Source organism: Lissotriton vulgaris, chromosome 2_1, assembly GCF_964263255.1.
Source record: "Lissotriton vulgaris chromosome 2_1, aLisVul1.2, whole genome shotgun sequence".
In the NCBI taxonomy this organism is placed as follows: Eukaryota; Metazoa; Chordata; class Amphibia; order Caudata; family Salamandridae; genus Lissotriton; species Lissotriton vulgaris.
The window spans coordinates 871,912,676-871,938,805 of NC_141687.1; the positions used below are offsets into that span (position 1 = coordinate 871,912,676).

Genomic DNA, 26,130 nt, shown 5'->3' on the forward strand with positions numbered 1-26,130 from the left:
TAGTGCGCATCTGCCCAGGAGTATTGGCATATTTGTGGGAGGTGATGACACGAGTACGGAGAGCAACGGGCCTCTGGGTTGATTGGTCACAGTGGTCATGCTTGCTAGGAGGTTAGCAGAAGCCAAAAAACAGGGAAATGCAGTTCAAGTTGCAACAATTAGCACTTCTATCAGCAAAAAGTTGGGTAGAGGAGGGTTGGTTGGGGACCAGGAACCCGATCGCTCATTGAGTGAATTACACTACTTAGAGGCCACTGGCTGAAGAAAAGCCCATTAAATGACCCATACAGATGAAAAAACTGGCAGACGACTTGGCCAGTTGGGCACGAACTTTGAGCGCAGTTAAAGGGGAGCACATACCCAGGCCTTCACTCTCAAGGCTCAGGTGAAGGGAGTCAGGCATGGTCCTGTTTGACAGAGCTTAGCGATGGGTAGGCAGTGAGCACCCTACTGAGGAACCTGGAGATCTCCACGGACTACAAGGCACATGGAACTTCAGTTAATATGTATGGCACGGGAGGGAGGCGCCTCGAAGGAGATTTCAGTGGGGGTGGGGGGGGGGGGGGGGGGGGGGGGCAAGGGAAGAGGGAATTGCCATGTGACACTTTTTTCCTGTATCCGAAATACAACTGTTTATTGTATAAAATGAAAAATAAATATTTCTTTTAAAATGTGCCTGTGGTCAACTGAGCTGTCTCGTCCAATGGAAAGGATTAAAGGGTATACGAGGGCAAAAAAGATGGCATATTTTTGCCATAACCGTCATGTAGAATTCAAGTGCAGACTAAACTTCCAGTAAGACTTTAGTGAAAACTCACACTAAAATGAAGCATTGAATCAATATGTGCATAAGTGACCCCCAAATAAACAGGTGTATCCGCAAATCCAGCAGGTCAGCCATCACAGTGTTCTATTCTGACAAATGCACAGGCATTTTGCTATGGAACATTCGCAATAAAGCCCCTTGCTGTGGTGATGGGGACATCTTTGTTGCTGTAGAAAGACAAACAAAAATAAAACTGCTCTGGTCACAGAAAGGTGATCAGACAGTCACAAGCAAAAATGGCAACAAACACAATAGGACCACAGGATGGGAATGTAGATATATTTATTAGTGTCAAAAAACACCTTATACAGCAAAATATTTCTTTAACATGTGTTAATCTTAAGAACAAGATTATAGTCTGAACATGGAGTGATTTCTCTCCAATGCTCAGGACAGCCAAAAGTGATGACAAAGCTATGAGAATAACTACAATTAGCATGACATGTTCTACGTCCAGCAAACTCATGTCAGGACAGACAGACAAAACATACCATTCTCAGATGCCCCTAAACACTGCTCCAAGCGCCCTTATTTACTGCTTCGATGGAACGACAAACAGGAACCAACAGCACGGCAAATAGGAACTAACATATGGATAGAAGGCCTGGTCCAATAGTACTTTGGCATAACTTCTAGCAGACTGGATTTGTTAAAGCAGGTTTTAACCTCGCCCCTTGACATCATCATCCTCCAATACCTGTGCAGACTCCTTCCCTTCCATGGTGTGTTGAGCTGTGCATACAAAAGAGCAGCTGCCCAATCACAGGGCAACAGAGGATCCTGCCGGCCTACCCCAGCACTTGGAGGAGTTACGCCCTATAGTCTGGACGCCTTTGCAACGGTTCATTGCTAGATTTCACCACAACACATTTCATTAGAGCTTTCATGAGAAAAGCATCAACCTGGGTTAGCCCCACTCCCCCTCTACACCCAGAGTGCATAATTCGGAGACAGTTCTTACAGGGTGCACACTTCAGCACTCAAGGCCTGGGGTTCCGTGCTCATGTAAGTGTAGGCACGCAATCTGGGACAGAGAACAAATCCGGCAAAGGCTTTCTACCTGCAAAGAGGAGTGCAATTAGGCCCGAGTAGTACAGATGTTCGGACACATCACTGCATCAGAGAAAAGCGAGGGGAAATTACAGGAATCTGGAGATCTGAGCAAAAAAGTAAAACTGTGGAGAAATACGATTTTAAAAAAAACACAAATAAGAGCACTTAAGGGAGTTGGAGGAGAAGATGTACTGTGTCAAGTACAGAAAGGAGGGGGAGGGGATTGGGGGGAATCACAGATCACTCAAGATATGTTTGGGAGAAATCACAGGGCCCCAGAACACTTGCAGCATGTGTGGGACTAATCAAACAGCCCCAGCAAAGAGTACAAGAAAAGCTACACTCAGCAACCACATGAGCAGTGCATTGGGGCAGTCACAAACAGAACAGGCAGAGGAAATCAGAGTCTTCTGGTGAAGGATGTGGGACGGACATTGCAGACATGGTATCCATCTGCAAGTAAAGTCAGAAGACTAGAGAAGGTGTAGACATCCAAGGGGTGGATTCACAGTGCTGGACACCATTATTTTGTTGTCACATTATTTCCCATGTCCGAATAAGGGGTTCTGATTTCCTTGTTCCATTTGTTGACGGACCATTTGTGTAAAAGCAATCACACCAGTGGCGACGAGAACGATGATGAGAATGATGAGGAGCAGGGTCAGCAAAAGGGCTGCAATGTTCAAGCACTTCGCAGTCGAGCCGTAACTTTGGGCACCATTCATGTCCCCCACAACCTTTCGGTCCCGTGCCTGGGAAAAGAGGAAAGCAGTTAGAGCCGAAAATACAAGCAAAGTAAATCAAGAACACTGGCAATGAACAGGCCAGGCCGGTGGATGCTCAGCCAGGCATTAGTGCACTGGAGTTTACATTAACAGGATGGGGATCCCAGTAATGCTGCTCATGGATAGGATACTAGCTCTGGTTGGGGATCCCAACAGTGCTTGTCAGGGATAGGATACTAGCTCTGAATGGGGATCCCAACAGTGCTGCTCGGGGACAGGACACTAGCTCTCTGGATGGGGATCCCAACAGTGCTGCTCAAGGATAGGATACTAGCTCTGCATGGGGATTCCAGCAGTGCTGCTCAAGGATAGGATACTAGCTCTGGATGGGGATCCCAACAGTGCTGCTCAGGGACAGGACACTAGCTCTCTCGATGGGGATCCCAGCCGCACTGCTCAGGAATAGGATACTAGCTCTCTGGATGGGAATCCCAGCAGTGCTGCTCAGGAATAGGATACTAGCTCTGGGTGGGGATCCTAGCCGCGCTGCTCAGGAATAGGATACTAGCTCTGGATGGGGATCCCAACAGTGCTTCTCAGGGATAGGATACTAGCTCTGGGTGGGGATCCTAGCCGCGCTGCTCAGGGATAGGATACTAGCTCTGAATGGGGATCCCAACAGTGCTGCTCGGGGACAGGACACTAGCTCTATGGATGGGGATCCCAACAGTGCTGCTCAAGGATAGGATACTAGCTCTGCATGGGGATTCCAGCAGTGCTGCTCAAGGATAGGATACTAGCTCTGGATGGGGATCCCAACAGTGCTGTTCAGGGACTGGACACTAGCTCTCTCGATGGGGATCCCAGCCGCGCTGCTCAGGAATAGGATACTAGCTCTCTGGATGGGAATCCCAGCAGTGCTGCTCAGGAATATGATACTAGCTCTGGGTGGGGATCCTAGCCGCGCTGCTCAGGGATAGGATACTAGCTCTCAGGATGGGGATCCCATCAGTGCTGCTCAAGGATAGGATACTAGCTCTGGATGGGGATCCCAACAGGGCTGCTCAGGGATAGGACACTAGCTCTGAATGGGGGATCTCAACAGTGCTGCTCAGGGACAGGATACTAGCTCCCTGGATGGAGATCCCAGCAGTGCTGCTCAGGGACAGGATACTAGCTCTCTGGATGGGGATTCCAGCAGTGCTGCTCAGGGATAGGATACTAGCTCTCTGGGTGGGAATCCCAGCAGTGCTGCTCAGGAATAGGATACTAGCTCTCGGTGGGGATCCTAGCAGCGCTACTCAGGGATAGGATACTAGCTCTCTGGATGGGGATCCCAGCAGCGCTGCTCAGGTACAGGATACTAGCTCTGGATGGGGATCCTAACAGTGCGGTTTAGGGATAGGATAATAGCTCTGGATTGGGATCTTAACAGTGCTGCTCAGGGATAGTATACTAGCTCTCTGGTTGGGGATCCCAGCAGTGCTGCTCAGGGATAGGATACTAGCTCTCTGGTTGGGGATCCCAGCAGCACTGCTCAGGTATAGGATACTAGCTCTGTGGATGGGAATCGCAGTAGCCCTGCTCAGTGATAGTATACTAGCTCTCTGGATGGGGATCACAGCAGTGCTGCTAAGGGATAGGATATGAGCTCTCTGGATGGGGATCCCAGCAGCGCTGCTCAGGGATAGGATACTAGCTCTGGATTGGAATCTCAACAGTGCTGCTCAGAGATAGGATACTAGCTCTCTGGTTGGGGATCCCAGCAGTGCTGCTCAGGGATAGGATACTAGCTCTCTGGTTGGCGATCCCAGCAGTGCTGCTCAGGGATAGGATACTAGCTCTCTGGTTGGGGATCCCAGCAGCGCTGCTCAGGTATAGGATACTAGCTCTCTGGATGGGGATCACAGCAGTGCTGCTAAGGGATAGCATATGAGCTCTCTGGATGGGGATCCCAGCAGCGCTGCTCAGGGATTGGATACTAGCTCTGGATTGGAATCTCAACAGTGCTGCTCAGGGATAGGATACTAGCTCGCTGGTTGGGGGATCCCAGCAGTGCTGCTCAGGGATAGGATACTAGCTCTCTGGATGGGGATCACAGCAGTGCTGCTCAGGGATAGTATAGGAGCTCTCTGGATGGGAATTGCAGCAGTGCTGCTCAGGGATAGGATACTAACTCTCTGGATGGGGTTCCCAGCAGCGCTGCTCAAGGATAGTATACGAGCTCTCTGGATAGCGATCATAGCAATGCTGCTCAGGGATAGGATACTAGCTCTCTCGATAGGGACCACAATAGCGCTGCTCAGGCATAAGACACTAGCTCTGCAAACTGCTGTTCACATTGTTTATCACTGGTGCATGGAAGTCTGGATCCTGGCACTAGTCCAGCGGGAGCTTAAATCATGGAATAAGTCAAAGACTTTTATAGATAATACAGTGGGGATATGGTTTCAGTTGCAAGTGTGCTGTATGTGGATTCGTCTGACAAAGAAATAAAGATTATAACTGAGCACTAGAAAGCTGTGCATCACACACTCGAAGATGTGACTATGAGCACGAGTGAGACGGGGTGTGTATCCTTGGACTTAATCTTGTAACTTGCAGGGAGGATGTAGATCCTAACACGACATGACTGTGGAATGGTGTGTGGGCCCTAACAGCAGGGAACAGGCTTTAGATCTTGCCACTTATGCACTAGGATGTGGATTCTAGAAACAGAGCCTTCTGGCAGTAGGACATGAAGATGGAGATATTGGTACGATGCACTAAGGTGGATTAAAAGCAAACCCTGACACTATTGCACTGGTGTGCAGGACTGTTATTGTGTACAAAGATAGGAGGGTGTGTGGAACCTACAACGTGTACCTTGGGCATGAACATTTAAAGTCTAGGACTTATCGACGGGCAGGAGGGTACATACTTGAACCATGGATATTGTGACTTTTCACCAAAGTGACTTGTTGATTCGCTTTGATTTTTATTGCTTAAGAATGCGACTTTTTAATGTGTAGACTCTTTTAAATGTTAATGTATGAGCTGTGGTTTAAAGACCAAATGGTCCAAATAAATGTTATTTTTTAACTGAACTGATACAACAGAGTAAATGTGCCACACACTTTTTGCAAAGAGTAAAATACTTATATGTGGATGCCTAGGCACATGGGGAACACACGCAGAACCTGAGGGAGACGGACTCCAATGTCAGGGTCCTGATTCACATGTGCCCATTAGCTTCCCAAAACCTTTGAATTCTTTGGCTTTCCCTCCAGGACAAATGTACAGATACGTACACATAAAGGAATGACGAACAACACCCAGCCATCCTTTCTTCAGTGATGCACACATTAAAAGCCGTCATCAAAAAGTAGATGAGGTAGGAACAAATATAACACTAGACCTAGAAAATAAAATTCTTAAACAAAGCCAGTCCGAGGTGTGCATCCTGCCAGCGCTTACATCACATGTTTTGCACTTAAGAGTGCCTAGGGTAGCTGCAGTGGCTTCCTTTCAGAAGATATCCAAAGGAAAGCGATGCTAGAATGTCACCAATGGTTCCTTTGTTTTACTGAAGAAGCAGAACTACACCAAAGAGAAGCAGCACCTTCAACTTTACAGCATTCCAAAACGCAGGAGACTACCCACCAGGTGACAGACTGTTTCTCATTCGCCAGAATAGCCCCCCCCCCCCCCCTTCAAAAGCTCTATTTTCTTTCTAATGGTTCATAGACCCAGAGGTTAAAGTCCTTGCAGCCGCAGAAGAGGATTTTTAGCCAAGCCTAGGCAGCACATGCGCTGCTCTAAGAGGCATGCTATAGTTGAGTAAGTACTTGAAGCGCCGCCCATATTTTCCAATGGCTTGTCATTGTACTTTGTAAATGCTGCCTTCTGATTCGTTAACAGGCTTCTTAGTCCTTCCTTAGTACTGCCTGGTCTTCATTAGTAACCTCCCTTGGGTACTGTCCCTTTTACTTCTCTTACACAGTAGGTCTTATTTAGTCTGTAAGCATGATTTTCTTTAATGAGTTTATCCTACTGAAGGCACAACATGCTTTCCTGCAACCATCAGCACACCATGCACGTTTTCACTTTCAAAGCAGCCCGGGACAATGGTGGCCACTTCTTTGAAGTGAAATAGGTCTCGCACGTACAAGGGTTTGAGCTAATTGCATTGTAAATGACAATGCCTTTTATTTATGTTTTAATTATCAAAACAGATAAATAAAAGGCATTGTCGCTTACAATGCCAATAGCTTAAACTCTCTCAAATGTGAGACCTACTGCATTACAAATGCTTGTTAAACAAGAGTTCAGATAGATTTCCTGAGTCGCACTACGCCAGACTAAGACAGAAGGCAGACGCTCTTGTCTGTGAGATCTCAAAAGGAGGCCGCTGACTAGACTAACTGTTCACAAAGAGCTGATTGGGCCACTGAGGGCAACAGAATCACGGCTTCTTATCCTCACCCCCAACTCCTTCATTGGCACGGAGTGGAATGGGGATCAAGTGTGCACTAGGGATTCGTGAAGCGTCTTGTTTAGGAGGGATGAATGACTAGCTTCCATACCAAAGACACAACCCAGGTACATTTCGCCATGTCTAGAGAAATGAACAGGTCTACTTTGCATGTATCGAAGTCTAAAAAAATTGATTTCAACACTTAGTGAAACTGCGTGGCTTAACTTGAGAATTCTGAAACTAAGACAAAGCTCTTTTCGTACTTCCAATTACAACTGGAAGGAGTAACTTTCCTAGTAGAACAGTGAAGAGTAGAGACAAGCCTATCTCCTGGGCTGCTACTTGAGCCAAATCATTGCATCTTTTCGCAACACACTCTTGCTAGAAAGATTACCTACAAGTCCAGAATGTGGAAGTGATTGTTTATGTTCTTGAGTGACCACAATCGTTCAACTTTAATGTGTACAGCTCAGCACCCGCCAATATTCTGAAGAATCCACTGTAATGGAAACTTCCAGAACCAGAAGGAATGAACACTGTTAAAAATGTTGGAACTCTGCAGCATCGCAGCTGGTATTTTTTTGCAGTTTTATATAGCGCAAACTTGACTCGAAGGTATTGGAGGGCTTTAGATGAGCACTATTTACATTACACAAGAACATATTACCTCACCATCCCCTCCCTCGCTTCCCTTCATTACAAACATAAACAGGGGCCCTGCGGATCCTTCTGCTTTGCTATCTGCCTCTGAGGTTCAGGCTATGATTGAGGCTGATGTGGACAGAGCTTTGGATGACAGAGCTAAGCCCAGGCGCAGGGTCTCACGTCCTGATTTGGGTTCGGTGGCTTCCTGCTCTGGATTCTCCTCGGCTTCAGAGACTTACTGCCCTTCCACCTCTACTGGGAAATTTGTGGAGAAATATTCAGAGAAGTCTTCTCTCCTAAAGGTGCTGTTTGAGGGTAAATTGCTGTTTGGGGATCGATGGACAGCATGATTACCAAGACATTCAAGGATCGTAAGCACGCTCTGCTGTACAAAGGGAAGGCTTATTCTTCTCATCACTTTTGGGATCAGCCTTCTTCCTTCCGGAAGCCCTCCAGGCCTTTTTCTGAGCATCAGAGGAAGTTCCAGCACAAAAAGCAATTGGCCTCGGCCGGAGCCAAAAATCAGTAAAAGGCCCTCAAGAGAAGTCCTGACAAGTATTGCAGGGGGGCGTTGATTTTGTGGGTGGAAGGCTTTTGTTTTGCCTGGACGGCCAGAGTCAGGATGCGTAGGATCGGTGGGCCTTAAACATGGCCATGAGCGGCTATCGAATTGACTGTCACTGTACCGGCTGGGGCACCATCAGTACTACTGTCCAAGGGACCCAGAGAGGAGGCAGACTCTTCTGCAAGGCGTTCAGGCTCTTCTACTGAAAAGGGCAATTGTTCTGGTTCCCGTAGAGGAGCAGGGAATGGGTTGATATTCGATTATTTTTCTAGTTCAGATGGTTTACGGTGGTTCCAGGCCAGTTCTGGATCTGAAGAGACTGAATGGATGTGTCAGGACCATTTAAGATAGTGATCTTACAGTCCATAATTCCCTTGGCCGGCGTCCGCGGATTTACGACTTCCACAGACCTCCAAGTCGCCTACCTCCATGTTCCCATAGTTCTGGTTTAGAGGTTTCCAAGGTTTGCGATAGGGGACAGCCACTTTCAGTTTGCTGTATTGCCGTTTGGTCTGAAATCCATCCGAGGGACTTTAAGAAGCGGTTGGCCCTTTGGTGGAAGGGGCTTACTGTCAGGGGATCTTCCTTCATCCTTACCTACACTATTGGTTGGTTTACGCTCCTACAAGCCCTTTGGCTCGCAAGCACATGAGGGTGATACTGGCCATTTTGAAGGGACATGGTTTTTCCTATCAATCCGGACAAGTACTGCCTTGTTCCGGCCTAAGACTGTCTCTTTATTGGGGCAAGGTTGCATACCGGTGAGGGTGTGGTCACTTTACCTGAAGTACGGATGGTGCGGATCCGGTCCCACATTCTGGGTCTTTAGACCAGGCCCGTCCAGATGGCGGAGCATTGGCTTCAGGTTCAGGGGGGGGGGTTTGGCTACAACAGTGTTTCTGGTTCCCCGGGCTCGCTTTCATTTGCACAGTCTAATGGTTCACATCCTGGCATATTGGTCACCCAATTGTCTTACCCTATCGTCTCCGATTCCTCTCTCCCCACAGATCCAGATGGAACTGGGGTGGTGGCTTGTCCGGGAACAAAGGGAGCTTAAGTGAGTTGCCCACAATCACAGGATGTTGAGCTGATGCAGAGACTCGGACCTGGCTTCTGAGCTCCAAATTCGGCAGCTCTGGCCATTAGGCAACATCCTGGCCTTGTCCAGGTTGAAGCAGGTGGCCAGCAGGATCTGTGGTAGTCAATTAGTTATCAAGGGATGCTGTTAAGACAGTCAGCTAGAACCCCAAAAGCCTGCTGAAACCTCCACAACGTGGGGCCCCTTTTACCCACAAACAAGTGAAAGTAAAGGCCAGTATAGTCTCAATCAGTGCGACTAGCCATTTCTGTGCATCAACTTCCAGGCATACTAAGAAAAGTAAGGGAAAGTAAAATAAACAAGTAAGGCAGAGCCACGAGGTCACAAGTATGAAAGGCGTCAGCTGACCTTTCAGCTTCACCAATGCTTGCTGCTGACACCAAACAGCATGATAACATACACGTGTGCATGTATGAACATGCACGCACCATGAATGAACATGCACGCACCATGACGCTGAGGATGCTACTTTTAATTTACTGTTCAAAGATGGCGGATTGGAAACAAAGTGCAGCTGCTGGGCCCTCCCCAAAGAAAATGGGGAGGGTCAGAAGAGCAACAGAGAAGTGGATAGGGAAGCAACAGTGAGCAGGGAGGGAAGCGGGATATACACAACAAAGACGAGGGGCAGGAAGGTGGGGTAGCATCAGACGAGCTGGGTAAACCAGGGAAGAGAGGATACAGGGCGTGCTGGACAGGGGGTGGGAGGGGGGGCAGAATACAGGAGAGAGAGAGAAGAAAACATTTTTTCCATGGAGTGCTAAAGGCAAAAGGGAAAACGTAGTTCCCCAGCAGGCAGTGGCACACGCAACTCATCTAATCAGTAAAACAGATCAGTTTCCGTTCAGGCATGTCTGTTTGCGAAGCCTCTTTGCCAGGATGTGCAGGGGAGGGGATGGGCCATTTTCTCTGCCAAGAACCACTGACAGACAGGACTGATATCCGGGTGAGGCAAAATACACTGGCTTTCATCAGCCAGAGCTCTGAATTTGTGATCTTATTGCAAGCAGTCGAAGCAGATTTGGGAGTTTGCCAAATTTTAATGGCCTCCTTCTAAACATCCTGCCTGTGCATGCAGACAGTCTGCGGGGGCAGAGATTGTTTAGAAAACCTCTCTTTTTGATGAAGTGGACAACTTAAAGCCATCAACACCATGGGGGGCAGATCCACCGACATGTGAAAGAACATAACCTGAGAAAGGTTACGCGTCAAGTTCCGCCTTTGGCTGTGCATTGGCATCAGTGTCTGCGCCAGGACGGAGCAAAGAAGTGATGGGTGCAGAAAGGCCCCAGAAGGGTCAGGCTGCGAGACAGGCAGAAGTGGAAACTACTGATGTACAGAAGACACTGGGGGTGTATATAGCAACCGACTGCGCGCCCCCAGTGACCCAACCGTGTACTACAATAAAACCACCACCGCCACTGCACAGACTCCATCACCTCGCCTCGAGTGTGGAGAAATCATCCTGTCCCACACAGGAGACAAGTCAACACACCAACACATTCTAGGTTGCTTTATAACGTAAAACTATAACAGTTTAAAGAAGTTAGATCGAAGGGGACCCCCAACCCCAAAACCACTATTTGAATTATAAAAGTATGCCTAAACCTAGCTCAAATCCCCTGCATCTAGTGCTCAATTTGTAAAAGAATGAGTGCCGAAGCTCAAAGTTCTCCGCTGGCGCTGCTATTAGTAACAAACACAAAGACTGTGTAGCCTTGACTTCACCTCAGGCCTTTTAAATCCACGGCCAGACACTTGCTGTCCTTTTATATCACTCTTACCGGGCCCTGCTTTATCCCCCGATGAGGAAAAATCAGTGTCAGTGCCCAAAAGAATGCTGGTGGGATCTACCGGCAAACACCGGCGCAAATTAAGCAGCGCCTGCATCAACAATCTTTTCGATTGGCGTTGCATATTGAGCATTATTTTGTTGTTTCGTTCACTTCCATTTTCCATTTTGTTACACAACAGAAGCAGGTGGGCCCTCTGGGCTGGATGGTGAGCACGAGCCTCACAGGTGTCTCAGCAAAGGCTTAGGGAACTGCAGAGCAAATCGACATGTTAAGTTGGTGGAAACTCCGTGCGTGGTGCACCTACTCAAAACACAGGAAGCAGACGGAGAAGCGGAAGTCCGCTCTACTCCGAGTGAGTCTACTTAGGTAACTTCCTGTGGACCCGTGCATTGCTAAACAGCGCCCTACACGGGGAAGTACCCGGAGATCCGAGCTTGGCCCGGGTGGTGTGACGTGGGAGGTTCACGGTGTTTGTAATGGCCCGCGTTTGGGATTCTAAGATGAATGCTACCGGGCATCGCCTAGTCTTCAATGTTGTCCTTGTCATGAGCCTGAATCAAAAGCTGCCTGGGAACACTGCCATAGAAATGTCGATACCAGGGTCTCGTTCTATGGGTGCAAGAATGAATCCGTCATCTTGGGTGCAAGAAATAAACAGTCCTCGTGCATTAAAATAACGAAAGAATCAAACCTGCAGGTTATTCCTCTTATAAAAACAATGAAACTATTCGAATATGTAGGTTATTCATCTTGAATTTTATTTGAGAGAAGACAAACACATGTCTTTCCATCAAAGCACACTTTGAAGTTATGCCCCATAATATTGTGCATGGTTATGTTTCAGCTTGCACACAGTTGCGGGCGAGTGCTGCCTGCAACTGACACACTGGACAGTCAATTCCATTTTTAAAAAAAGCTTTATTCGATATGGAGATAAAAATCATAAAAGCACATTTTACCACATATTATAAACAATTCAACATTTAAAGAAAAGCATTAAAAATTGCTGACTATAGCTTGATTGAATAGCCCTGCTATAAGAGGCATATTTTTGAAAAGTTTATATACCAATAGTTTTCCTATATTTGATTACACTTTTTAAATATAAAGCTACGGCCCTAGTAAAACTTTTTCTCTAAAAATTGTAATGCTAAAAATGCAGGGCGGCTTTGAGACCAAGTAGCCTTGAAATTGGTAATATTCACCTTTTCCTTGGTACAGAATAAAATTTACAAAATAAAAGAACATACATTGTTGTTTGCAAAGACATGTGGTCACATGGGCACATACTCATGGTGCTAGACCGGTCATTCATAAAGGGAAAACTGGTTAGCCTATGAAAGATCCCTGGACAGTCATTCAGGATGCCACCAGAATGGGGGTTGTCATGGTGACTCCAGATTCAAACAATATGGCTTCTTACGAGGGTTGAAAGGAGGCGGGTGACCCTTCACTTAGGGACACCGCAATCCTTTCACCAGCAGTGCCCGTCCTGTGGGTGTGGGGGGCTACAGTGTCTGAACATACCTGAAGTCTAAAGGCCCTATACCCCACCTTCTCCTGCAGAGACAGTTTTAGCGGTTTCCTCCCGTTTTAAATTACATTAACCCGGAACAACCCAGTTCTCCTGCTTAAGTCCCACTCGTTGGAGACTGCATTCACCCCAGAAAAGAAAGAGACCAAACACTTCCTGCACTCTTCCTGAGTAGGAGCCTAGCCAGTGTGTTCAGGGGCCTAGGGCAATGAAGAAAAGCCTGCCCTGATGCAGTGTAGGGCGTTCTTTAGCAATGCACTTTTCGAAAATATGCCTCTTATAGCAGGGCTATTCAATCAAGCTATAGTCAGCACTTTTTAATGTTTTTCTTTAAATGTTGAATCGTTTATAATATCATGTGTTAAAATGTGCTTTTATGATTTTTATCTCAACATCGACGTTTAATAAAAAATTGAATTGACTGTCCAGTGTGTCTGTTGCAACTGTGTGCAAGCTGAAACATAACCATGCGCAATATTATGGGGCATAACTTCAAAGTGTGCTTTGATGGAAAGACATGCGTTTGTCTTCTCTCAAATAAAATTCAAGATGAATAACCTACATATTCGAATAGTTTCATTGTTTTTTTTAAGAGGAATAGCCTGCAGGTTTGATTCTTTCGTTATTTTAATGCATGAGGACTGTTTACTTCTTGCACCCAAGATGACTGATTCATTCTTGCACCCATAGAACGAGACCCTGGTATCGACATTTCTATGGCAGTGTTCCCAGGCAGCTTTTGATTCAGGCTCACAAGGACAACATTGAAGACTAGGCGATGCCCTGTAGCGGCGCCCCCTCCAAGCCTGCGTTGTACTTTAAGAGACAGCATAGAAGGAGGGCCAGGAGAGGGGATTGAACCAAAAACACCTTCCTTGACCCCCTTGGGCAGAATTTCAAACTACATCTGCAATGCTAGAGGCAGATCTAGTTAAAGTAAAGGAGTATTCAGGGTTTCTTGTAATCCAGAGGGTATTCACGGTGTAGAGTCATCGAACTCAAAAGTCCAGCTCCCTGATCAGGTAGAGATGGCCGTGACCATCACACTAAGCCCAGGGCTGTGCAATAGCTCAATTCCCCAGGGTCACCGATCACATCCCCCAGTGTCCTGCATCCCTCCTGATCTTCACCCATGTTGAACAGTTACTGAACCTACTCGAGACCAAGCGTCCACAGCCTGGATTATTCGTGCGGTGTGGAGTAAAAGCGGATGTGTAGATTCAACGGGCTGGAGTCCGTTGCTGTAGGGGGGCCATGTTCAGAGCTCAATGAAAACCATGACTACGTACAATGCAAAGTCCCAGTAAAGATTACTTCAGCGGAAGCACTTGTAGCAATACTAAATACTAAATCCTACACATGACCAGACTCAATTACACTTAATACTTTTGCGCTCTAAAGATGTTCAAACGCAGTTCTCCAAACGGAAGGAGCAATGAAAAGTAGCCTGCTCCTCCCAGCAGTGGACACAAACCAAACAAGATTGAAAGAACAAGATGAGACCTTCAAACAGGCCCGGCCTCCAATCCTAGCGGCAACACCTAGCCCCATCCCATGGCCTCAATCTTCACCACCTCAACCTTGATGTTCCTGCTCTGTGTAGAACCGTGTCCATCTCTCTGCGTGGACCACACACTGTACAGCGCGCATAAAGGGAGCCTCCCCTCACTTGCACTGAATTTCAATGGAAAAACAGTCCGCTTCTCTGCTGTAAATGCAATAAAGCAAACATATATAACTCGCCTATCGTGTACTAAACACTGCGTATGTGGCTGAGGAGGAGAGCGCCAACTGGGCCAATGTACACAGTCAGTGTGAAAGTAGCCTTTGAACGACAAACTGCATGATGTTCTATCATCAAAGCCCTGAGTAAAGTATGAGAACACACATTAATAACAAACACATACTCTAAAGGCAGATTCGGTCCTTAACAAACTTCCTACTTGCACTCACTAACCGGCTCGACCAATGGACTTGGGTTTTTCCCTCCTATTTTTCTCCTAGCTCACTGAATCAGCCTTGAATTACGTTCAATTTTTTTCTCACTTGTTTAATCATTGACTACCAGTCCAACCGCAATGTTCCCATGTTCGCATGTGGTCTGTACCAGCCTTCCTTTCTCTCAATGTACACCATTGATTACTAAGACATATGTATAGACGTGCCATTTTGGCCACTGGAATGATTTAATTTTTTTCTTTATTCTTCAAGCCATTTGGCTTCATGATCGGGGTGGGAGTTAGAAATGATCCGGGTCGAAAGGAAGGGTGGATAAGTAGAGGTGAACTCAAGAACTTATACTTCAGACATAGGAAAATGGACATCCTTGGCAGCGTCACTGGTCTGCCTGTCTTGCAGATGTAACTGATGCAAAGAAAACCTTCCACAACAGCCATTTGCCAGTAATCTGAACAGGTTTAAATTAAGACAATGTGCTCGGTGAGTGTGCGAAGGTAGGATCCTTCAAGCATGGTTCCCCCCACTTTTTGCTGGTGTGATTTTTTTTTGTTTTTTTATTAGTCTGACCGGGATCCTGCTGATCAGTACCCCAGTGACAGTGCATCCTCCCTAAATTAGCCTTGGCAAATACTTCTGTACCTCCACAATTGGCTACTGGTGTACCTTTGTATGTCCCTAGTCCATGGTACGGAGATACTCCGGGCATAGGTATACCAGGGGTCTCCCATGGGCTGCAGCATGTATTATGCCACCCACGAGAGACTACTCAAACTATGACTACAGGCCAGCCATTGCAGACTGTGTGAGTTGGTGCTGGCACCACTTATGACAGATATACGTTTTCTTATATCTGAGGTCACTACACTTAAAACTTATAAGTCACCCTAACGGCAGGCCTTTCAGTCCTGAAGGCAAGGTGCTTGGTTATAAGAGTGAGAGTGCCCAGGCAGTAAGCAGGACACACCACTGAGTCGATTCTCCAGGTTTTGTAAGTGAGATCAGTAATTTTAATACGTATAGCGGACATTAGTCATTGCGAGATGTCCAACTATATAATGGCTGCACCGAACCCTATCGGAATTATACCCCCAACACGGATTACAGTGTTGGAGGTAGGATCCCATGAACTAGGGGGCTCCCTTGGCGTACATCTTGTACTCCCGGTTTCAGCCTTTCATGGCCTGAAAGCTTTGGCTGCAGCCGACCACAGACACAATTCTGCTGTAGCTGAGCCAAGCTCACAGAGGGGAAGGTAGAACAACAGGTTTCCTGTCTCAGGGAGGGGTGACCACCCCTCCCCCCAGCCAGGATTTAGTGTATTGGGCTGCAGTGGGGGTTCTTGCCAGCATCACTAGACTGCTTTGAAGGGCACATTTGGTGCCCTCCTTGCATACTCCATTTGGAATCAGTTCAGGGAGGCCTTGGCTCCCGCTCTGGCATAAAACTGGACAAAGGACACAGGAGTATCCTCCCCTCTGTCCAGCCCCTCCTGTGGGAGGGACCCCCTCAAATGTTTCCAACCCTTTCCCTAGAGTACTTAAGGGCTCACCTGTGGGTGGCTCGTCAGAATTGCTGTGGGACTAGACTCAAGCCTTAAACCACGTCACTCTTTGACCATCTGGTCACTTGGACTCGCCTGCAACAGAGACTGCATCAAGGAAGACTTCTGCTTCTCCTGATCTCACTTTTTTAAAAGTCTTCGTCGTTATCTGCGTCTGTGCTTCTTCCAAGATCTTCCACAGACCTGTGGGCATCAAGGACACCCAAAGTAATCTCTCTTGGAGTGAAGGGGTCACTCCCCTGCATCTGCAGGGACCGCAACAAAGCCAAATTGTCTGCAGCTCCCAACGACCACGGACTTTGAAAGGCTCCGCAACACAGGTGGTGATTCTGAAACTCCAGAGGCCTGACCTGTCCTCTGTAAGTTTGAGGCCAGTATCCCTCGTTAGAGCAGCAAACCCCCTGTGCACAGTGTCGACTTGCCGTTGCCAAGGCTTGTTGGCTCTGCACTCCAGAGATCTTCTAGCTACAAGAAGCTCCAGCATCTCTTCTTGCCCAGTACAGCGTCTTACCTGCATCCTCTGCACCGTGGGCCTGCCTTCTTGGTGAGCTGCCCGAGGTGCTCTTGTGACTCCTGCGCCTTTGGTATATGGGTCCTCCTGAGGGTCTTCTTCTCTATTTCTGTGGGCTCCCCTGCTTGCTTAGGGCCTGCTCTGACTCTGCTTGTGGTGAGTCCCTTGGACCTCGCTGGTTCCTTTTTTTTTTTCTTCTTTTTTTCCTCCAGATAGCCTGCCCTCAATCCCTCATTGTTCTACCCCTAAGTGAGTAGAGAGCGGATTCAATACTATTATAAATCCCTAAAAGCCTAGCCAACCACATCTTAAAAGTCTGGGATACTACATCTTTCCAACCGGCAGCTAACAATAGCCGGAGGACAGCTACGCATATAAATATGAGAGCTTCGTTCTCCTTATTGAGGCCCGGGTTGCTGTTGGTTCCTATTAACATTAGGGTAGGGGATAGGTCGATCTTGAAGCCTAGCAGCCCCTCCCAGAATTTTTCAATCTCTCCCTTGATTTCAGTGATGACATCTTGGGCATTTGTCATCCTCTCTTTTCCCCCAGTCAACAATTTAGCAGGGGTAAAATACAGATTAAAGAGCGTCTTAGAATGTTGGGCTTTCACATTTGACGACCGGAATACTCTATCAGCCAACTGCAGAGATTTATCAAAATCCACATTCGGGTCAGCTAATTTAGTTGCCCAGGTCATTTCACATTTTCCAGGTCGTCCTGTAAACTTGAAACTAAGTTTCCATAGATAATTTTAAATTTGGATCCACCTCTTAACAGATAATCATACTGATCTGACCTCCTGGAATAATCCGGGGCCTAATGCTCCTCAGCAGACCACAAATTTGCAGAAACTTAAAACCCTAACTTGAAGGAATTCTGAATCTCTGCTGTATCTCTACGAAGCTCAAGAGATTATCCCCTTCAAAAATGTCTCCTATTCTTTTGACCCAGTGTTGCTCGCATAATGCCCCCATCCTATCATTACTGATTTGTGGGAAGATGCTAGAATTCCATAAAGGTGTATAAAAATTAATTTTAGGGATCGCTAGCACCTTTCGGACTCAAGTCCAGATTTCCCAGAGACTATCAGAGACCTTGTAGCACATCTTCTTGTAATACCGCCTATAATTTTTACGTAACATGAGTCCCAGGGCCTCTCTGCCCAACAACCTCACATATATAGATGGTATTTCTTGATTGCCATATCAGGTGTCCGACATTTTCGTCGCAGGCTCAAATAGTATAGCCATCTGACTCAACAAGCAAGCCCATTGATAAAATCTAAAGTTTGGCAATGCCAGCCCACCCCTTTGTTGTGGGAGAGACATATATTTCATCGATCGTCTGACTTTGCCGTACTGCCAGAAAAAATTCATAAAAAATGACTTGATTGATTTTAACGTAGCTGCGTCAATCAGATAAGGAATTGAGCGGACGAAATATAGTATCTTAGGGAGCATGGTCATTTTGAGTACATTTACACTTCCTATTATGGAGAGGTGAAGGACATCTAGTCTCTTAAGGTCTGTATTTATTGTTTTAAATCAACGGATTAAAATTAACTTTTACGATGTCATTTATTACAGAACTTACCCTAACTCCCAGATATATTGCTGAATCTTGACACCTCCTATCTGCCCCGGAGATGTTATTTGTGCATATTATCTGGGTTTTACTTTCGTTTAGGAGGTATCCTGTTTGTGGTGAGTCACTTGGACCTCGCTGGTTCCAATGTTGCTCCTTTATCACTTTCCACGCCTATCGCAGCGGCCAAGGCTTATTGGTGCTCCAGTTGGACTCCAACCCCCTGGTTCTCGACTTACAACATGGGACAACTCATGCATAGCTCCTGGTCTTCCTCAGCATCGCCTGGTCCTCACAGCTGCAGCGACAAGGTCACCATCATCACTTCTGCATCTCCCAGCATCAGTGGACATTGCTCTTCGGTGCCTCCTGGTCACTTCCAAGTGGCATAGATTGTACCCTATGCTTGCAGGGTTTTCACTTCAAGAATCTACCCTCGGATTCCACCAGACTCGTGCACCTTCTTCGCCAGGGGCATCTTTACTGGCGTCCTCCATTGTGGTCTGCGGCGGTTTCTGAAATCACATCACACCTATGCACCAAGTTTCCCTGGTGTAGGTATCCTGGTTCCTGGGGTATCCACAGGTGGGGTGACACTCCAATCATCTGTCTTCCAGAGGGTTTCTTCAGGGTCCACTGGGAAAGGTCCTTCTTCAAAACTACAACCGTGACTTATCCGCTGAATTCTATGGAGTACGCAGCTGTGTTTCCACTCTGCACACAGCCTCCTTGGGGTTCCTGGGTACTTACCTCAGGTGGTTTCTTGGGTCCCCAGCTCTTCTGGGTCTCCTGGTCCACCACCCAACTTTGGTCGCAGTTCGTATTCCACCTTTTTAGTATAAGATGTAGTCTCCCCCAGAGACCACTGTGTATTGTGGTTACTTACCTATCATAGTCAACTCAATGTAATGGCTTATGTATATACTGTAAGATGAATTATACATAAAGTTTTAAGAATTGTTTTTTAATTATAGGAAACGTGGCTTTACTTCTCCTTTTTCCAGATGAAGGTGTGACATATGCCGAAACGCGCGTCGAAAAGTAAAAAGCAGAAACATAATTTTGATTTTGTCACAGTATTATAGTATTGTATGCTTTTGTGTTTTTTACCACAGATCACCCAAGCACTCAAGCAAAAAGTGAAACCAGAACCAGAAAAAATGCAGTACAGGTTCACCGAACTGGACTGTCAGTTTATTCCAACATGTCCTTTTCTCCGAGTCCCAGGGCACTCGATGACTACTGGGAGGCATCTGTGTTGTACACCTCTGGTTTCCAAGGGTCTCCGAAATGAATGCCCCTCAGGTGGATAACCAGGTTTTTCAACATTATTTTCTAAAGACACCAAGGGGGATATGAACAATGAAGTGGCGAAGCGTGTCGTTAGCCTCCTTGGCTTAACAACACGCTCTGCCACTTCGGAAACACAAGGCTGCACCATACTTCTTTTGCATACATGTGGAGTGGCAACGTGTACAATGCAAATTCTAGCTTTAAATGCCATACATAATATATAAATAGATGACAGGAGTGATGAGTCTCCAAACAGATGACGTAGATTTCAAATGCTTTTATTTCGATTCATTTAATCCACAGCCTACACGTTGTCGCCCAACACCGGCTTCTTCAGGGCTTATCTTTCTATCTTGAGAAAATAACGTGATTCCTTCAATCAGACAGTCTTCGCGGGATTCCCAATCATGGAAGGGCCAATGTAACATGGACCATGAAGTCACCAACTCGTTTTACAAGTGGAGTTTAGTAATTCCCTTCTATATGGCTGAAGGGTATCCTTGCTTCCCAGATAAAAAAAAAATGTGTGTGTCAGTGGCAGTGTTTTGCTGTTATGTGCCGATTTGGGCACAGTTGATTATCTCCTCTCTCGAAATCTTCCTGCGTGTGTCCTCAGTCCGAAAAGAAAAAGGCTGAACCATATTTACAAAAATGTGATGCAACCTTGCGTTTCTCCCTGTGAAGGTGCTAAGGTTAACAACTTAGCGCCAACGCAGGCACCCTTGCACCAGAGTGCAAGGGTGTCTGTGTGCAGGAGAGGTTTGGTTATGAGTAGGAAGGTGTCCCTTCCTGTACACAAACAATCCTAAAAGGCCATTTTGTAATTTTCACGTGTGCTGCTACGTGCAGCACACATGAAAGTTACAAAATGGCATTTTTAAAAAAAATTGTTTATGTACAGGAAGGGACACCTTCCTGTACATAAACAAACTAAGGTATTTTGCTTTTTCCATGTGTGCTGCACAAGGCAGCACAAATGGAAAAAGAAAAAAACGAGGAGAAATAATGCATTTCTCCTCGTTTCGCCAACTTAAGACCAGGATTTTACTTGTCTTAATTTTGGCGGTGCCTCCTATGTACGCCACCCTTGTACATAGGGGGCAGCGTCAAATACAATGGGTGTTGCAGTGGAATGCCCACCACAACACTCACTGCACACCTCTTTCACGTAAATCATAGCGTGAAAGGGGCGTTATGTACAAGACAGCGTTGAGCCACATTAAGTGGCTTAACGCTGTCTTGTACATAAGGCATGACCCCTATTGCCACGGAAACGCCACAAAAAGTGACGTTCCTGTGGCGATAGGGGCTTGTACATATGCCCCCCGGTTTCAATAACCAATGTTTACTCTAACAGATATAAGTGGTTTTGGAACAGACACCGTTGGACAGACATCCCACACAAACTTCACTCGTACCAGAGATATTACTTTTAAATGAATAGTCTTTAGTTACACATTGTGGTGGCCAGCAGCAAACAAAATGGTGGGCGGAATTTAACCCACTGACAGGCACTGGTTAAAACAAAACAAACTACAACCACAGCAGTGCCCTTAGGCTCAGTGACAAAGCCCTCGATCATGGTCAGTTGTAAACAGTGTTTATTGCAGGCCAGTTAAGGCTGAAGGCACTGTGAGTTTCTCACAGTGCCTATCAGTGATAAGATAAGATAAGATAAATTTTATTATGTATAGTTAATTAAAACCAGTACAATCGTTACATTTATGCAAGTTTTTAAAATGTGATAAAAAAGTCTGTATTGTTGTCGCCTATCAGTGAGGTCATTTTAATTAAAGAAATAAAAGATGTACTTTCCTATCTCAGCACTCGGTGGCTCGTCCAGCAGGTTTCCAAAGCTTTGTTCCACTCCCCTCTACCAATCCTGGCACCACTCATGCTGCTCAGGCAGCACGAGGGCAGCACCAGGATTGGCTGGGGCGCCCTGGTATGACACTCCTTCATGCCCTAGCTTGTACTCCACCCAGCTGTCTAAGACAGCTCGGGTTGGAGTGTTTAAAGTGCGCATGTCAGGCTGGCTGTCAAAAGACAGCAGCCCAGTGACCCACGCACTTTAAACTGAAGTTCACTGTGCCAACTGTTCCTTGCCTAAATGAAAAATAAAACGGCAATAAAGTCTGTTTATTACCATTTTACTTGTCATGTTTCCCTTCACTTTCAGCGGTGAGGCGACACTCCTTTGCCCTCATTGAGGGACCGCCACTGGACATCGGATGGATTTTAAGCCTTAGAGTGTTATACAGCTCAAGTAGCAATGCCCTAGAATTTGAATAACTGGTGTATTTGAACTATTTCGCCCTAGAAGTACATTTTTCAGTTCTTAGTCTGTTAAAAAAACACAGAGCTTCAAATGTTTGAGGAGAACCGTTTCTGTATCAGTCTTACTATAATTTGTTTCCAGCCCATGCCCAATGTAACTAAAGATGCCAAACAAAATGGTACATTGTTTCAAGTCCAACTATGATATAAATGCATTTTCTAGCTGTTTTTCAGCGATCCTGTGCACAGGATATGAACATACGGAACCACACTACCATTACCGTGCATTCATGACAACACATGTGCCTTAACCATGCAAACCTTTAACATACATATATATGCCTTTACAATGAAAAACGTAAGTATTTCTCAGGTAAGTATAAAGCCTTTTTGTGTGTGTGTGTGTGTATATATATATATATATATATATATATATATATATATATATATATACACACATATACATATATACACACACATATACAAATATACACACACGTGTGTGTGTGTGTGTACCTGTATAAATATTTACATTATCAACCCAACCCCTAAATTTTTCCCACCCTGCACAGACCCTTGCCACCCAAATACCCTTACCCACCCTAACCCCTAAAAATACCCTGGCCACCCAAGTACCTTATCCACCTTAAACATACCCTAGCCAACTATTAACCTCACCCACTCCTAAACCCTAAAAACACCTTTGCCCCAATATAGATATATATATCTCTCTATATCTACACATAAAAAGATAGGTAGATAGATATTTTACACACTTACCCGCGAAATACTTATATTTTCCTTGTAAATGCATTTGCGCGGTAACATTTTGTGTGGCAAAGGCATATGTGTGGCAACATTTAGCGTGGTAAATACATGCATGCTTTAAGGCTGTTTCCCGGTACGAACTGTTGCAGAATGAGAACAAACGGCCTGATCTAATAGGACACTGTCTTGTGGCTTATGCGAGTCCAAATCTGAAATGAAGATTTTAATGCAGAAGACGCATATTGTAAAGCTTCCTAAAGACAGGATATATATATGTATATATATATATATATATATATATATATATATATAATGTTCAAATTTTTTTATTAGAATTTGTGGCAGTAAATAAATAGTAAAGCATAATAGAAAGTGATACAGGCGATGAGTACCAATGAAGAATAATATATCAATAGTGGCCAAGTTACAAATAATTCATTGGATAAATTGCATATAAGTATAGTAGAATACAAAGAATTAGTGACCGGAATAATAAAAAGCATCAACAGTATCACTATTCACAAGAAAGAGGAGAAATAGCAAGAGAGAGGAGAAAGAGAAAATAAAGGAAAAGAGGAAGAAAGCGGGGAAAGAAGAAAGAGGGAAGAAAAGATCGAGAAAGACGGAGGATATTTAAACTTTTCTCAGACACTTTGGAAATGCCCAGCAGACTTACTAGCGCCGAGAGAAACCACATAGAAAAAGATAGTGAGAATGGTGCCAGGCAGCATAGGCTGCTGTTAACACTGAGCAGCAGCACTGCAGGCACTGACTGAAGAAATCATTCATTTCAAGCTCAGCTGGGTTGTGGGCTGGGCCGAGCGGCAGGCGCCGCCATAGGGATTCTCTGCATGGACACCCTCTAACCCAAGCCACATGGTGTCCCATGAAGGCCGCCCGGAACTGAATGCAGCAAGCATGTGTGGTGTTAGGTGCACAAACATGCAAGGGGGTGTTAGGAAAATGGTGTGGGTGTGCGGGTACCCTTGCCAAGGCTTTAAATTGACCGGGTCCTGGCGGTACTCCGTCCCGAGAGCTCTACAAATCAGGCGCCGAGAACGGTCCCTATCGGGCTCTCCACTGCCGCCCTCACCCACAGGGTGAAAAACAAAATCTCACCTCTACAGCAGTGCCACCCTTCACTGATTTTGCAACTCCAAACAGACTCGTCACAGTTCTTTCACAGACTAATCATTTCAGAACCTTTCCTATAGCGCGAACTCGGCCTGAAGGTTTCGGAGCGCTTTACACGAGCACCAGTTCAATTACACAAGGACACACATTTGGATCACAGGATGCAGAGCAGACCCTCGAGCCTGCTTCCCAAGCTCCAAAGTCGGCATCTAGCCATTTTTCAATATAATATAGGACACCATAGTTGTTGCTTATTTATCTTATGCAACTAACAACCATTGACAAAGCCAATAGTCCTGGCTTGTAGGTATGATGGTAAGTGTTGTATTATATATCTGGATGCAAGCACAAAAGTAGCTAAATGCCAGTCAGGCCGCACACTATGCTAAGCACAGATGTTTGGCTTGAGGGTTTTAAGCCACGCCCTTAATTACCTTGTCCCCGCCCCTTTGAGAGACCCCGATTTCTCCATCCCCTTAAAGCCCTGGCCTTGCCATCAGAATGCAGAGGCTGCAGAAAAATGGATGTAGAAGACAAGATCTCACTGACTGCCTTTTAAAAGTGCACAGAACCCTAAAGGGCCTCTTCGAGCTGACCTAGACACCAGGACTCCATAGGGGCACTGGGTCTGGTGGCGCAGTGGACTAATGCATCCACTGAAGGGGGCTATGTTCGACCTCATGGTCACAGGTTCTAATCCCGGCGGGTGCACTCAGCCTTTCATCCATCTGAGGTCGATAAAATGAGTACCGTTGGGTAACAACATAGATCTGTTATTGTTGGGTAACAATATAGGTCTGTTATGCAGTGCCTTTCATCCATCTGAGGTCGATAAAATGAGAACCGTTGGGTAACAATATAGATCTGTTATTGTTGGGTAACAATATAGATCTGTTATGCAGCTCCTTGAGACCTTCGGGTGATACCTGCGCTTTACAAATGTCCATGTTATGAAGAGAGGGGTTTTGGAGTGTCGCATAGGTTGAAACTATATTCAATCAGTACAGTTGAACGGACTTTTTTTTAAATTGGTCATCGATCTCTGGAACGTTGATATTTTTCACTGTCGTTTTGTTAGTATTTTTTTTCTTTCTCCTCCAGATTTTACTTCCATTTTAGACAAATGGTCGCCGGCCTGGACTGCCTCCACTTATGACCTTGAAAGAAAGGGAAAACAATCTTTGCGCCTTCGGGCTGAAAACAGGTCATGTCACTCCTGTCAAACTCTTGCCTCAAAAACACAGGTGAAATAATTCCGTTAAAGCGGCGATCCCATAAAAGGTAGATTTGAATGTAAAGCTATAGGGAGGCGATACATGTTTGAAAAGTGGGTGACTGCATGAACGCCTATGGAGACATTTTGTTAGTCAGGCAGAACAGAAGTAAACAGCAGTTGACAGGTATCTTGTATGGGCAGCTACAGAGACAGGCTTTTCAGGGGGTGGACCAAGGCAGGTGCCTCGCGTTCAGTCCTGGATGTCTTGTGCAGACCCTCGCCCCCCTAGTGGAGCGCCCCCTAGTGGAGCAAATCTCCGAGGCTCGGATCTGGCTCTTACCAACACACATTTAAAAGTAGGCAGGACAAATGAATGCTACTTATAAATACAGTATAATCGGTGTTAATTACATTGCTTTTCTGAGAAGGGCTGAAAGCTAACCATCTACTGAAACGCATTTAAATTTGCCTTCAGGAGCACAAAGCAGGGTGCACGGACAGACACGGTGGGTTTGTCGGCTCAGGAAACGGAACGCATAAACGGTAAACGCAAACGGGCACTGGAATTAAATGGATTAGGGATGCAGGTTCGAGGCATAGGGTGTAAAATATTGGGTCCATCTCCCGGACGGAAATTGAAATTTCCAGCAACGCTTTCAGAGGCACGGACGAGACACCTCTTGATGCGACTGGGAAAACGCGGCACGGACTCACCTTGACGGAGAAGACTAGCGCCATGAAGCCCAGGCAGCAGAAGTTCATGTAGATGGTGTTGAAGACGGACCAGATGAGGTGGTCCCTGGGCGGGTTGTGGTAGGTGGTCACGTTCACCACGGTGGAGTTGACGGACGACCCCTGGGGGTGCGGGAGGATCCCCACCTCCATCTCCTCCTTCAGGGGCTCGTAGGGGCCGGTGGTGTAGGGGTAAGTGCCGGCCGGCATCTGAAAGTTGCCGTTATCCATGGATCTAGAAGACGGGGTCTGGGGCCTGCAGCTCTGAAGTTTGCAAACCTCCCACAAAGCTTCCCGTGCGTCTCAGTGCGCAGCGTTGAGGCTCAGTGAAGGGGGAACGCGGTACACGCACGACAGGCGAAGTGCAACTCCAGTCAGAGGCGGGGAGAGGGA

General features: G+C 46.2%; 1 protein-coding gene across 1 annotated transcript; it reads right to left on the reverse strand.

Moving 5' to 3' along the window:
- Positions 1 to 1,091: 1,091 nt before the first annotated feature.
- LOC147731338 (dispanin subfamily A member 2b-like) lies at positions 1,092 to 26,130 on the reverse strand. Its single transcript, XM_086956389.1, has 2 exons — positions 25,720 to 26,130; positions 1,092 to 2,631 (listed from the first exon to the last, which is right to left on the reverse strand). The coding sequence occupies exons 1-2, from the start codon at positions 25,966 to 25,968 to the stop codon at positions 2,419 to 2,421; spliced, it is 462 nt and encodes a 153-aa protein (XP_086812515.1). The 5' UTR covers positions 25,969 to 26,130; the 3' UTR covers positions 1,092 to 2,418.